Raw genomic sequence first — 14409 nt, 5'->3', positions numbered from 1 at the left:
TGAAACTGTGAAACCAATAATGGCTTAAGATATTGATCAGCTAGGGTGGAATTTGGTTTTACCCCTATTTTTATTTATTTTTTGCTAAATATAGGGGGATGTGCATTTCAGTCAAGAAAACAACTTAAATGTATTGTGACATGAATAGTTTCTTGCAGTGGTCAGTGATTTATCAACTGCAACCTTTTTTAAATGGTCACAACATTTTTAAGCTACTTTGCTTTTTATCAAGGATGTGCACCGGTTTGATAAATACAGTTGTCCCTCAACATATGATGGTAATCCGTTCCAAATGGACCATCGTATGTTGAGGGATCCGTGCAATGTAAAGTATAGGACAATGGTCTACAACCTGCGGACCTCCAGATGTTGCAAAACTACAACACCCAGCATTCCCAGACAGCCAACAGCTGTCCGGGCATGCTGGGAGTTGTAGTTTTGCAACATCTGGAGGTACGCAGGTTGAAGACCACTGGTATAGGAAGTTGTAATCGCCTGTCCCCGCCGCTCCGGACCATCACCGCTTCCCTGGATGTCTCCTTCAATCGCTGTCGCCGCGTCCCCGGGGTTTCCTCGACGCTCCGGCAAGGCCTCTGCTTCCCTGGCATCCTCGCTCTCAGTCATCACGTCGCTACCCACGCCGCTCCTATTGGATGATGGGACGGCGTGCGCAGCAATGTGACTACGTCGATGCAGGGATCCCAAAGAGGATGCGCCGGAGCCACGAGGACAGGTAAGTGATTGTCAGCGGACCACGCGGGGCACCGTAAACGGCTATCCGGTGGCAGCTGGAGCAGTCTGCGCTGCCGGATAGCGGTTTATGCGATGGCCCTACTAGAGATGAGCAAACTTACAGTAAATTCGATTCGTCACAAACTTCTTGGCTCGGCAGTTGATGACTTATCCTGCATAAATTAGTTCAGCTTTCAGGTGCTCCCGTGGGCTGGAAAAGGTGGATACAGTCCACCTTTTCCAGCCCACCGGAGCACCGGAAAGCTGAACTAATTTATGCATAAGTCATCAACTGCCGAGCCGAGAAGTTCGTGACAAATCGAATTTACTGTAAGTTCGCTCATCTCTAGCCCCGACATACAAAAGCATCGTATGTTGATGCAGCCTTCAACATGCAATGGCCTCTGAGAGACCATCGTATGTTGAAATGATCGTATGTTGGGGCCATCATAGGTCGGGGGGTCACTGTATAGGTGAAGTACACATGACCTACCCCCAGGTAAGTAGGGGTAAAAAAAACATAAGACATAGAAGTCAAGAGGTAGCAACTAAATGCGCTTGGGGAATTCTGCAGCAGAAAACCCCCAGCGGAGTATGTATGTGTTAACGTACCTTTAGTGTTTGCAAAAAGTAGTTAGCTATGTATCCTAGTGAACGTTACCAGTGGTGTATTGTACATCCCAGTGTTCATTCAGATCTTCATCACAAGTGTACAAACTATAGACATTTAGAAGCAGAACTTTTATGGAAATGATTCTCCTATTTTGTTTTTGCCAGGAGTTCAATGATGCACTTTGCTTAGGTGCTTTAGAAAAAGATGAAGAAAATGATGGTGCTAAATGTAAGTCAGTTTCTCCTGTTAGGCTAGATTTATCAAGACTTTTCCTATGTGCATGGAAATAATTGTCTGCCAGTGTTTTCCCCTCTCCTCTGACTGGTGTACTTGCATATTCTTCGTGCTCATATGTCCGTCTGTTTCAGGTTTAGATGAAGACCCAGATGATGATGATCTTTTTGAGACAGAGTTTCGACAGTATAAGAGATCATATTACATGACAAAAATGGGAGTGGAGGTTGTGTCAGAGTGAGTATCTTCTATCTAAACTTAAGAATCTTGACATACTAAGGGTGCATTTAAAGGGGTTTTAAGCTTTTTTTTGTACATTAAAGGTATGTACCCTTGATGCCAATTTATGTATGTGTTAAATGTATATGTATTGCCTGTCAAGGGTGGATGGTCCCCTTTTTGTATTTTCATGCCCCCAGAGGTTAGCATTCCTCTTAAAGAGGTACTCAGCTGCTCAGCGATTGGAACAAACTGTTCCAAACGCTGAGCAGCAGAGTACCCCTTTAACTATAAATTACTGTTGTCTTGAACCTTTTCCATCTTCCTGTGTGGCTCTAGACAACAGCTAATCACATGGGGCTTGGCTTCTGCTCATCTTGCCTGACAAGCCACCCCCTAATGAAGTGCGCAGCCCATTTGTATGTCCCGACATGCCTGTGTTGAACGCGTCCTTCACTGTCACATGATCTCACCACAGTATGAAGATAGCAGGGACATGTTTAATGCAGGCATGGCGGGACGTACAGATGGGCTTCACATAATATCAAGGGACTCGCTTGTCGGACAAGGCGAGCAGAAGCCAAGCCCCCTGTGATCAGCTGTTGTCTCGAGCCGAACAGGAAGATGGAAAAGGTTGGAGACAGTAATATATAATGCAGAGGATTGCTGAACCTCCAGGGGCATGAAAATCTAAAAAGGGAACAATCCACTCTGAAGAAAATGCATATACAGTTAACACATACATAACTTGGCACCTGGGGCACATATAGGGTTGCCACCCGCTGATATTTTACTGGCACATCCGGAATTTTGGCCACTGTAAGCACTGTAAGCACATCAATCACTCTTTTGGCCGCCCCCAGTGTTTGCAGACAGCCACAAATCCCAAAGCGTCTTTCTTCTGCGCTCTGGTCTGTGTTCCGGCACATGAGTGACATCGTCATCATGCGCCAGAGCACAGACTGGAGGAGAGAAGCGCAGAAGAGAGGACACGCAGCGCTGGATTTTATTTTTTTCTTACAGTAGGGCCCTGCTGTATGCTGCAGAGAAAGTTATTTTCTTTTGTCTGAACACAGTGCTTTCTGCTGACACCTCTGTCCATGTCAGGGACTGTCCAGAGCAGGGACAATTCCCCATAGGAAACCTCTCCTGTTCTGGACAGTTCCTGACATGGGCAGAGGTGTCAGCAGAAAGCACTGTGTTCAGACAGAAAATAAATTCAAAAAGAACTTCCACTGTAGTATAGAGCAGCTGATATGTACTGGAAGGATTGAGAGTTTTAAATAAAAGGTAAACAGATTAGTAAATTACCTCTTGGCACCAGTTGATTTTTAAAAATAATTGTTTTCCACCGGAGTACCCCTTTAACCTGTTAGGGACCAAGGCGTAAACTTACGCCCCTAGTCCCGCTCCCGTGATATAACGCGGGGTTACACGGTAACCCCGCATCATATCACGGCGGGCCCGGCGTCGTAGTGAAGCCGGGACCCGCCGCTAATAGCGCGCGGCACTGATCGCAGTGCCACGCCCTATTAACCCTTTAGCCGCGCTCAAAGCTGAGCCGCGCGGCTAAAAGTGAAAGTAAAATGTGCCGGTTAGCTCAGGGAGCTGTTTGGGATCGCTGCGGTATAATCGAGGCATCCCGAACAGCTGTACTTCAGGAGGAAGGTCTCTTACCTTCATTCCTGCAGTCCGATCACCGAATGAATGCTTCAAGCCTGAGATCCAGGCTTGAGCACTCAATCGCCGAAAACACTGATTGATGCATTCCTATGGAGATGCATCAATCAGTGGTAAAGATCAGTTCATGCAATGTTATAGCCCCCCCTGGAGATCGCGGGGGGCCCACAGCACTCTGACCCCCTACGTTTTTGAGCATGAGACTTGTCCTTTAATGCTAGTGTGCAGATGGTCGCATGAAGATGCGTGTACACTTTGTAACGATTTATTTAATTGTTTTCAATTGTTTTTTCCATTTGCACTTTCTTCTTACAAGTGAGTTTCTGGCGAATCAAGCTGAGTGTTATGTTCAGGCCATACAGTGGATTTTGCACTATTACTACCATGGGGTCCAGTCCTGGAGTTGGTGAGTGTTCTTCTTCTCTGTAATATTTTTAGTGTGATATTAACCCCTTCCCGACCTATGACATACCTGTACGTCATGGGTGGCAAGGTGTTCCCGACCCATGACATACAGGTACGTCATGAACATTTTTGCCGCTACTCGCGGCATCCCGCAGCGCCCGGAAAGATGGTGTCTATCACTGATAGCCAGCCATCTTACCATGCGACCACGGGGGGTTTCATCCCCCCCCCCCCCCCCCAGCGATCGCTGCTATCAGCTGGTCAAATCTGACTAGCTGATAGCAGCGTTTCGCTATCAGAATACTTAGCAGCGCGGTGTGTGAGTCCCGATCACGGGGATCGGGACACACCCCGCTCTGCTAAGTGTCCCTGACCCGTCCCCCGGCGTCACTTACCCGGCCATGCGGTGTCCCGAGTGGTCCCGGCGCGAGTGACGTCCTCCAGGCGGTCCCGGCGGTGCTGCGTCCCGGAGGGGAGTTTCCGGCAGCAGTGCGGCATCTTCATTGGCAGCAGTGAGATCGCCGTAAAGCGATCTCACTGCTGCCTCTGGGAGTTTCAAAACTACAACTCCCAGCATGCCCAGACAGCCTTTGGCTTTCTGGGCATGCTGGGAGTTGTAGTTTTGCAACATCTGGAGGTCCTCAGTTTGGAGACCACTGTATAATGGTCTCCAATCTGTGCTCTTCCAGATGTTGCAAAACTACAAATCGCAGCATGCTCAGTCTGTCCAGGCATGCTGGGAGTTGTAGTTCTCTAACATCTGGAAGAGCACAGATTGGAGACCATTATACAGTGGTCTCCAAACTGTGGACCTCCAGATGTTGCAAAACTACAACTCCCAGCATGCCCAGACTGCCCAAGCATGCTGGAAGTTGTAGTTCGGCAACATCTGATCCTTCAGATATTGCCTAACTACAACTTCCAGCATGCCTGGGCAGTCTGGGCATGCTGGGAGTTGTAGTTTTGCAACAACTGGAGGCACACTAGTTGGGAAACATTGTCCGTTTCCTACCTCAGTGCCTCCAGCTGTTGCAATTTTTGCAAAACTATAACTCCCAGCATGCACTGACAGACCATGCATGCTGGGAGTTGTAGTTTTGCAACAGCTGGAGGCACACTGGTTTGGAAACACTAAGTTTGGTTGCAAAACACTTGAAAGTTTATTACTTAACTTAGTGTTTCCAAACCAGTGTGCCTCCAGCTGTTGCAAAACTACAACTCCCAGCATGCACGGACAGCCAAAGGGCATGCTCGGAGTTTGCAACAGCTGGATGTTTGCCCCCTCCCCCCAATGTGAATGTACAGGGTACACTCACATGGGCGGAGGTTTACAGGAGTGCTGCAAGTTTGAGATGGCGCAAATTTTGCACTGCAGCTCAAACTTCCAGCGGCAAACTTGCTGTGAACCTCTGCCCATGTGACTGTACCCTAAAAACACTACACTACATTAACACGAACCTAAAATAAAAAGTAAAAAACACTACATATACACATATCCCTACACAGCCCCCCCTCCCCAAAAAAATGAAAAATGTCTGGTACGCTACTGTTTCCAAAACGGAGCCTCCAGCTGTTGCAAAATAATAACTCCCAGTATTGCCGAACAGCCATTGACTGTCCAGGCATGCTGGGAGTTTTGCAACAGCTGGAGGCACCCTGTTTGGGAATCACTGGCGTAGAATACCCCTATGTCCACCCCTATGCAAATACCTAATTTAGGCCTCAAATGCGCATGGCGCTCTCACTTTGGAGCCCTGTCGTATTTCAGGGCAACAGTTTTGGGACACATATGGGGTATCGCCGTACTCGGGAGAAATTGCCTTACAAATTTTGGGGGGATTTTTCTTCTTTAACCCCTTATGAAAAGATGAAGTTGGGGTCTACACCAGCATGTTAGTGTAAAAAAAAAATTTTTTACACTGACATGCTGGTGTTGCCCTATACTTTTCATTTTCACAAGAGGTAAAAGGGAAAAAAGACCCTCTAAATTTGTAATGCAATTTCTCCCGAGTACGGCGATACCCCATATGTGGGCGCAAAGTGCTCTGGGGGCGCACAACAAGGCCCAGAAGGGAGAGTGCACCATGTACATTTGAGGCGATTTGCACAGGGGTGACTGATTGTTACAGCAGTTCTGACAAACGCAAAACAATAAATATCCATATGTGACCCCATTTTGGAAACTACACCCCTCACGGAATGTAATAAGGGGTGCAGTGAGCATTTACACCCCACTGGTGTATGACAGATTTTTGGAACAGTGGTCTGTGAAAATGAAAAATGAAATTTTTGATTTGCACAGTCCACTGTTTCAAATATCTGTCAAACGCCAGTGGGGTGTAAATGCTCACTGCACCCCTTATTAAATTCCATGAGGGGTATAGTTTCCAAAATGGGGTCACATGTGGGGAGGTCCACTGTTCTGGCACCATAGGGGCTTCCTAAATGGGACATGCCCCCAAAAACCCTTTCAGAAAAACTCACTCTCCAAAATCCCATTGTCGCTCCTTCCCTTCTGAGCCCTCTACTGCGCCCGCCGAACACTTTACATACGCATATGAGGTATTTCCTTACTCGAGAGAAATTGGGTTACAAATTTTAGGGTGATTTCTCTCCTTTTACCCCTTGTAAAAATCCAAAAATTGGGTCTACAAGAAAATGCGAGTGTAAAAAATGCTATTCCTGTGAAACACCTAAAGGGTTAAAACACTTACTGAATGTCATTTTGAATACTTTGGGGGGTGCAGTTTTTATAATGGGGTCATTTATGGGGAATTTCTAATATGAAGACCCTTAAAATCCACTTCCAACCTGAACTGGGCCCTGAAAAATTACGATTTTGAAAATCTTGAAAAAAATTGGAAAATTGCTGCGGAACTTTGAAGCCCTCTGGTGTCTTCCAAAAGTAAAAACTTGTCAATTTTTTTATGCAAACACAAAGTAGACATATTGTATGTGTGAATCAATATGTAATTTATTTGGAATATCCATTTTCCTTTCAAGCAGAGACTTTCAAAGTTAGAAAAATGCAAAATTTTCAAAATTTTCATGAAATTTTTAGATTTTTTACCAAGAAAGGATGCAAATATCAGTGAAATTTTTACCAATATCATAAAGTAGAATATGTCACGAAAAAACAATCTCGGAATCAGAATGATAAGTAAAAGCATTCCAGAGATATTAATGTTTAAAGTGACAGTGGTCAGATGTTCAAAAAATGCCCAGGTCCTGAAGGTGAAAATGGGCTGGGTCATGAAGGGGTTAAAGGTATTTGGATGCATTCATATGTTTTGTATAATAGAGATGGGAACGGATCGCTGTCTCCAAATATTTCTAGACTGCTGCAAAGTAGGCCAGACTTCTCCCGAGACGACTATTCTTTTCATGTCTGTGCCATTATCTTTTAACATTTCTCTCTTGCAGCCATTGGGAGATTACATTTCCTTGTTTCTAAATTGCATTTCGGTTTTAGAGGGGGATACTCGCCTGCTCTCACAATATATCATGCAGAATAAGTTGCTTTGAAGTAAAAGACGATTATGTTAAGTACATTATAGAAGTTTAGTAGTGGTGACTTGCCAGGAAAGATTTAAATCACTTAAGGATGGCCCAGTGTTATATGTTCTCAGACGTCACTTGCTTTAAAGCTTGTGGAAAGAGGGTTCCATGTTTTCATTAATCCTTGGAAAACCTTTACAGCAAGTTCTAGGAAGCTTGTGACTATCTAACCTTTCATAGCCTGCTGTTCGAAAATCTTAAAGGGGTACTCCGGGGAACTAAAACCATAGCCCATCCTTTCCCTCTTACCAACCCATTTAGCTGTCTAAATATCATTAGCTATATAGAGCAGTTTCCCTCTTTTCAGCTGTTACTTACATGTAGGGAGTGAGAGAAAGACGTCATTCTCATATCCACCTTGTCTTTGTGCAAAGTCCTCACTAAGACTAGCCCCCACCCTCCTGGAAAAGAACACCACAGGACAAGGATGATGCTGCAGCCGGACAGGATTATGTTCTGGATTGTATGAGGACCCCTAGTGATCTTTATTTTATTTTTATTTTTTTCATAAGACGTGAATTCTAGAAAAAGTGCTCATTTAAACTCTGCATATGTCTGTATACTCAATAACTCCTTAATTCTTTGTTGTAATGAGGTGTCTGATTTGGATTTCAGGTATTACCCCTACCATTATGCACCGTATCTCTCTGATATTTGTAATATCAGCCAATTGAAGTTGAAGTTTGACTTGGGGAAACCCTTCATGCCATTTGAACAGCTGCTTGCTGTCCTTCCTGCTGCTAGTAAAGATTTGCTGCCTCAGGCTTATCAGGTAACCATAAGGAGCTCTACTGAAAGTGTTCATATCCTGCCATTGTGTTATATTTACACTGACATATCACCCTCTCTTATAGTTTTTAATGACCAGTGAAGACTCTCCGATCATTGATTACTACCCGCAAGATTTTAAAACTGACCTAAATGGGAAGCAGCAAGAATGGGAAGCTGTGGTGCTTATTCCATTTATTGATGAGGCAAGTAATCGTACTGCAGATCAAAGCGCTCTATAGACAGTAGGTTATAGTTGGCAGTTCTTGTAAAACACCATTCCATAAAGACTGTTGTCTAGGTGCAAGGTGCTTCCCCAATGGATGATGATGATTGATTGATATTTTACTTGTGTAGCTGGCAGCCATTCCCTGTGCAAAGCATGTCTGGAGTGCTGCTGTACAGGGAATTACTGTAAAGGGGCCTCAGAGCTAAACCAGCAGGGCCTCTTCAGTTTCACAGTTGGTGGGTGTCCCAGGAATAGAACCCCACTGATCAGAGTGATGGCATGTGTTAGTAAGATACCATTGATTTTGTGATGGGAATAATCTTCAGTCAGAATTTCTAAATACCATCGGTTCTTTTGGTCCTGGAATTCTTTTTCACGAATATTCTGCACTGTTTGTAAATAGAGGTAATATCTAAATACATTTGCGGATCTTCTTTGTAAGAGATTTTTTGTCCTGTATGCTCAGATACAAGCACTGAGCCCTCTCGCATTCACTTCCTCCCTGAGTCTGCTGTTCTGTGCTGGGTCTCTTCATCCAATCACTGCAGGCTGCTCTGTAACACCCTCTTCTCTGATTTCAGACCTCACTTACTAGGCTTTGTCCACACCTGTGCGTCATCTGCGACAAAGATGATGCTGCCGCCAGACTTGATTATGTTCTGGGTTGTATGGGGACCCCTAGTGGTCTTTTTTTTTTTTTTCCTATAAGCCTTGATTTCTATAAATAGGGGAGATATTCATTTTATAAAGTATATTAGTAAGGTTAATGTTTTGTCAAGATATACAACGTATAAAAAGTTTTTGACAGTGCCCCTTTTATTTGAGGATAACCCCCATAAGGCTAACTGGACAGGGAAGGGTCACATGCTTCAGCAATCATAGATTGCGCTACCTCGCACCACGCTCCCGGCACCTAGCAGTTTCTCATGCTCCAGACCTCTCAAACTCTGAGAAAGGTCCTAATATCGGACCAAAACGTCAGTATCTGTATATTTGATTGCTTGAAATAAATTCTTCTTACTACATGTATTTGAGTGCCAAGTCTTCTAAGACGGGTTGGGAATCTACGTGTGCACCAAAGAATTAAGGAGAGTGCCATATTTATCCTTTGGAAAGGGAAGGGGTAATCAGTCATTTTTGTTGAATGTAGACAGATTTATCCTGTATATAGAATCTTCAGTATAGCTAAGGGACAGATAAAGTTGGATGTGTATCTGGGCACAAAATTATGTATTTATGTACTTGTAGACTCGGTTGCTGGAAGCCATGGAGCCCTGCAATAAACGCTTGATGGAGCAAGAAGAAAAGAGGAACCGGCATAGTGAGTGCTTGATGTACTGGTATGACAAGGAGACTAACTTCAAATACAACTCGCCATGGCCAGAGAAGTTTCAAAGCATTGAGTGTTGTCATGCAAGGTAAAGATATTAACAAAGTAGGGTGTCAGATCACTTATACAACGGTTTTGCACAACTTGTTACATAACATAGTAACACGTTGTAATAATGAATTTTAAGACCACTAATAGGCAGTTTATGGCGTTTTAGTTTGCAGAATATCTGTGTATCTTGGCCAATGTTGTTCTTTGTGTCCTACAAATATGCACAAGATAATGCTAGTGTTCCACACAGTATAATGGTTATGGAATATAATTGGGGGGAAAAAGTAATATTCGTCTTGTTTCCGCGAAGCTACTATACCCTACTGCTGGACACAGCAGGGCAATGCCATCATGCCAGTCTGTGCAGCTTGAACAGGAAGAAGAGTGCTAACTGCTCTGTGCTCACCTATGTATTCTATGCCATCAGCCTCCTAAGGACACCAATAGAACTAAACGGACAGGTGTCTCCATTTTAAATGTATACTAACAATACTAACACTCTCACAGAAAAACACCATACTAGCCCATCCAAGTAACCCAGGATACACGTCAAGGCAGATAATCGTAGCGGACAGCCATACACTCTCCTGATCAATTGCCCTACGTCAGTCCAAAATGAGGTAAGAGGAGCACAGTCCCACATCACATGAAGCAGATGGGCATCACGCAAGGAGCATCGGGGACAGCAGGAATCTTATGCAGGAATGTGGGAGTGCGATACACCCAATGTAGTAGCAGGAGAATTTTGGACACCCGGTGAGCCTCTGACACTGCAAGCCGCGGGGTCATAGCTAAAATCTGTGCCCATTGCTCATCCGATAAGGGACCCACATCCGCCCCCCATTTATCCTCAACAGATAGGGGGTAAGCCTCATAAGAGGACAGCAATTCCCTGTACAGCACTATAACTCCCTTAGTGGAAGTCTGAGTAAATAAGTCATTTACTACCAATGATGAGCCAACAGTCGAGCCACCAGCCCAAGACTGCACACCAAGGGCATGTCGCAGCTGCAGATAAAGATAGAAAAAGGAATGTGGTAAATTGAAATCTTCCTGCAGTTGGTCAAATGACTTCAGCGTCGGTCCATCATACACCTGGGAAAGATATAAAATTCCCAAATTGACCCAAATGGCAACATCAGGCAATGAACACAGCTCAGAAAGACAAGGATTATGCCATAAGGGAGAGTACGTCACAAAAATGGGCATAAGGGTCTTAAACTTCATCCACACCTTTCGGATAAGAGTAAAGGTAGGGGGGAGGTCAGGTGGGCGAATTTGTGTAGCCATTTCTAGCAAATATATAGGGGTCACATTGCCGATTCACTTTGAAACTAATTCACTTGTACGCCCCATTGTAGCAAATTGCACCCACCCCTTCAGTTGCTGAACCTGCGACGCCAAAAAATATAACCATGGATTCGGAATAGACAGACCACCTGCTTCCTTACCATGCTGTAGCGTTTCAAGGTGGTAACTTGCCGTTCCATATGAGCTCTCTAAACATGGCTTGGATCCTAAGAAAATATTTCATAGTTATCCATACAGGGGTATTATGCAAAATATACAAGAACTGGGGCAAGAGAACCATCTTAATTAAATTTGACCTACCAACCATAGAGAGGGGAAGATTGCGCCAAGTAGCTACCTTCTGAGCACTATGGACTAGAAGCAGAGCAAGATTGAGAGTAACATATTCACAGGGGAGGGCAGTAACATGGACACCTAAATATTTAAATCTGTAAACTATAGGGAGACCAATCCTATGAAGCACTGGCATCGGGGTTAGAGGATGAAGAGGAAGGAGCGTTGATTTGTCCCAATTAACAGCAAGGCCAGAATAACTACCATAAGATTCAATAAGGGCGAATAAAGGGGCTAGAGAGTACGGTGCATCCCCCAGGAAGAGGAGTATGTCGTCAGCATAAACGGCAATACGTTCATCTAGGTTCCCATAACAGAAGCCTTTAATATCCGGGGATGTTCTAATTAAGACCGCCAGGGGTTCTATTGCAATAGCAAAAAGAAAAGGGGATTGGGGGCATCCCTGACGTGTACCACGCCCTAAAGGAAAGGAATGGGAAAGTAGGCCATTAGCTCTGATCCTGGCACGAGGATTATCATACAGATTGGTCTGTAGGAGTCCGCAGATAGCGGGTCCTTACCAGGCTTCAATAACAGCACTATAATGGCCTCCATCATAGACCCCGATAAGCCTTCCCCCTCTGCCGCAGCCCGCATGACCTTTAGTAACCTGGGCAACAGTACATCCTGATATTGTTTAAGATATTCATTAGGGAGGCCGTCGACTCCCGGAGATTTCTCAGAAGGAAAAGCCCCCAGTGCATCCTCCAATTCGTCCATAGTAATAGGTTCATCTAGGAGATCCCTCGAAGTCTGCTACAAGGTCGGGAGCAGGATTCAGGACTGGTCAATAGCGGCAAGATGTGCCAATTTAGAGGAATAGGTCTCCTCATAGAAGGAAACCAAGACACTTAGAATATCTCTATCCTCCTGACCCGTATCCCAGCACTATCACAGAGGCAAGGAATGTATGCCGACCCCTGCTGATCTCTAATAGTACGAGCCAACAGGCGACCCGTACTCTCGCCACTTTCAAAGTAGTGCTGCTGCTGAAAAAAAAAGCTTATTGTCAGACATTTTTAACCAATGTGAAGCCAACAAAGTCAGCAGAGATTGCCAGTTTTCCTTATTCTGTTCGGAGGGGTCCCCGAGGAACTGGTGCTCCGCCAAGAGCACTTGTTGCTGTAATGAAGTTTGAATCACCCTATTCTTAGATGTACAGGTAGAAATATCCCTAATAAAAATGCCCCGCACATATGCCCTTATCTCAAGAAAGGCTTCCATATCAGATTTGAGCGCAAGGCCTATTGGGAAAACCTGAAGCCAAAAAGGATTCAGGCGCCACAGAGAACCCCGCATTCCAGTAGAGATGTAAGATGTACAAGTATAGGGGAATGGTCAGAAAGATTACGGGGGAGATACTCCACCGATCCAACCAGGGGGAAAATTAAATTGTTGCCCAACGCGAGATCAATGCGTGAGAGTGTGCCATGAGCTAGAATAACAGGAGTATTGTAGGTCAGTAGGATGGAGTCTCCTCCATAGTTCTGGCCACCCCACCTCCTCCACAAATCTAGCCAGATCTGTAGACCCCGAAGCCCCAGACTGTCCCCTGACAGGAAACTTATTGAGGGTTGAGTTCAGCAAATTATTAAAATCCCCGATCACTAGGAGTGGCGCATCAGGCAGAGAAGAAAGGAAAGAGATCACATGTGTAATGCATCACTCGAGTATGGGGGAGGAACATATAGTGCAACCAATATTCACAAGGTATGATTAAAAGTGCTATAGAGGCATACAAACCTGCCCTCTGGGTCGATTAAACTAGAAATACAAGAAAACAAAATACTTCTATGTATAAGCACACTGACTCCCCGAGCTTGCAATGAAAAGGTGGCGTGGAAGGTGTGACCAAACCACGGTTTGTTCAGCACATGCTTAGTATCACTGCTCAAGTGAGTTTCAGAAAGACACAATATAGCAGGTTGATAGGGTTTAAGCACCAGAAAAAATAGCAAGACGCTTAGTGGGATCATTGATAACATTCCACGCCACCACAGTTAGAGTATCAGCCATAGTACAAACGGAGGAACATAAAGGACAGAATGGAGGGGTGGACGCCAGGTTCGCCATGCTTGAAAACCAGATTGGACAAGACATAGTACTGCATTCGAAGTGGAGGAAGAGACATGGAGCAAAACAGACACCCCAAACAAACGACAAAAACCAGACAGTCGCAATTAGCGACACTAGGGGCAAACAAACAGCTCAGGTAGGGTGAGCGGATACCATAAAGACAAATAGGCAATTCACCAACATTCCGTGCTCAGGACCGAACTAGTAAGAGCAAAACATATGGAAGACATCTGGCAATATAGACCAGTGCTCAGAGAACAATAAACAGTTGCACAAACAAATCATGAGAAGGCCAAGTAGCGATTAAGGCACAATACACTGGTACAAGGACACTTAGCACTACTTATCAGCATTATGTAAGAAAGCACCATGAGTCCCGGACATGCCATCAGGACTGGCAGATGTACCTCAGAAACGGGCGCGCAGAATCTGTGCTTCATGCATATCCAGCCATTCCTCAGCTGCCACTGAGGTGTCAAACATATGCGTAAGACCCTAAGGTAACCACACAAAGGCGTGCAGGGTATAACATGGAATACATCACATTTAAAGTACGCAGGCGGCGTTTATCAGTAAATTTGGCCCGCCTTTTCTGGACTTCAGCCGAAAAGTCCGGAAAAATAGAGACAGGACTGCCATTGATGGTGATGGAGCCCAGGTCCCTAGCTTTACGGAGAATAATGTGTCTGTCCTTGTAGTGTAGAATCCGAACAAGCACAGCTCTAGGTGGGGCTCAAGGCGGAAGTGGACGAGTAGGCACACTATGGGCACGCTCAACTGCAAACAGAGGTGTCAAAGTCTCTCTCCCAAAAGTAGTAAGGAGGCAATTTTCAAAGTATTCTCCTGGGTCACGACCCTCGGCCTTCTCGA

At 45.0% G+C, this 14409-nt stretch overlaps 1 protein-coding gene across 3 annotated transcripts in view; it reads left to right on the top strand.

Moving 5' to 3' along the window:
- Positions 1 to 14409, top strand: part of XRN1 (5'-3' exoribonuclease 1) — a 100433-nt gene that overhangs the window by 47746 nt on the left and 38278 nt on the right. For all 3 annotated transcript variants that reach the window (XM_056564798.1, XM_056564797.1, XM_056564799.1), the window contains 6 exons: positions 1510 to 1573; positions 1714 to 1816; positions 3795 to 3884; positions 8057 to 8213; positions 8296 to 8415; positions 9687 to 9856. In XM_056564798.1, the coding sequence (XP_056420773.1) occupies positions 1510 to 1573; positions 1714 to 1816; positions 3795 to 3884; positions 8057 to 8213; positions 8296 to 8415; positions 9687 to 9856 (704 nt within the window). The remainder of the gene's footprint in view (positions 1 to 1509; positions 1574 to 1713; positions 1817 to 3794; positions 3885 to 8056; positions 8214 to 8295; positions 8416 to 9686; positions 9857 to 14409) is intronic.

The sequence above is a fragment of the Hyla sarda genome, chromosome 3, assembly GCF_029499605.1.
Source record: "Hyla sarda isolate aHylSar1 chromosome 3, aHylSar1.hap1, whole genome shotgun sequence".
NCBI lineage: Eukaryota > Metazoa > Chordata > Amphibia > Anura > Hylidae > Hyla > Hyla sarda.
Note: the sequence above shows the minus strand (reverse complement) of the source record. Positions and strands in the feature narration are given on the sequence as shown.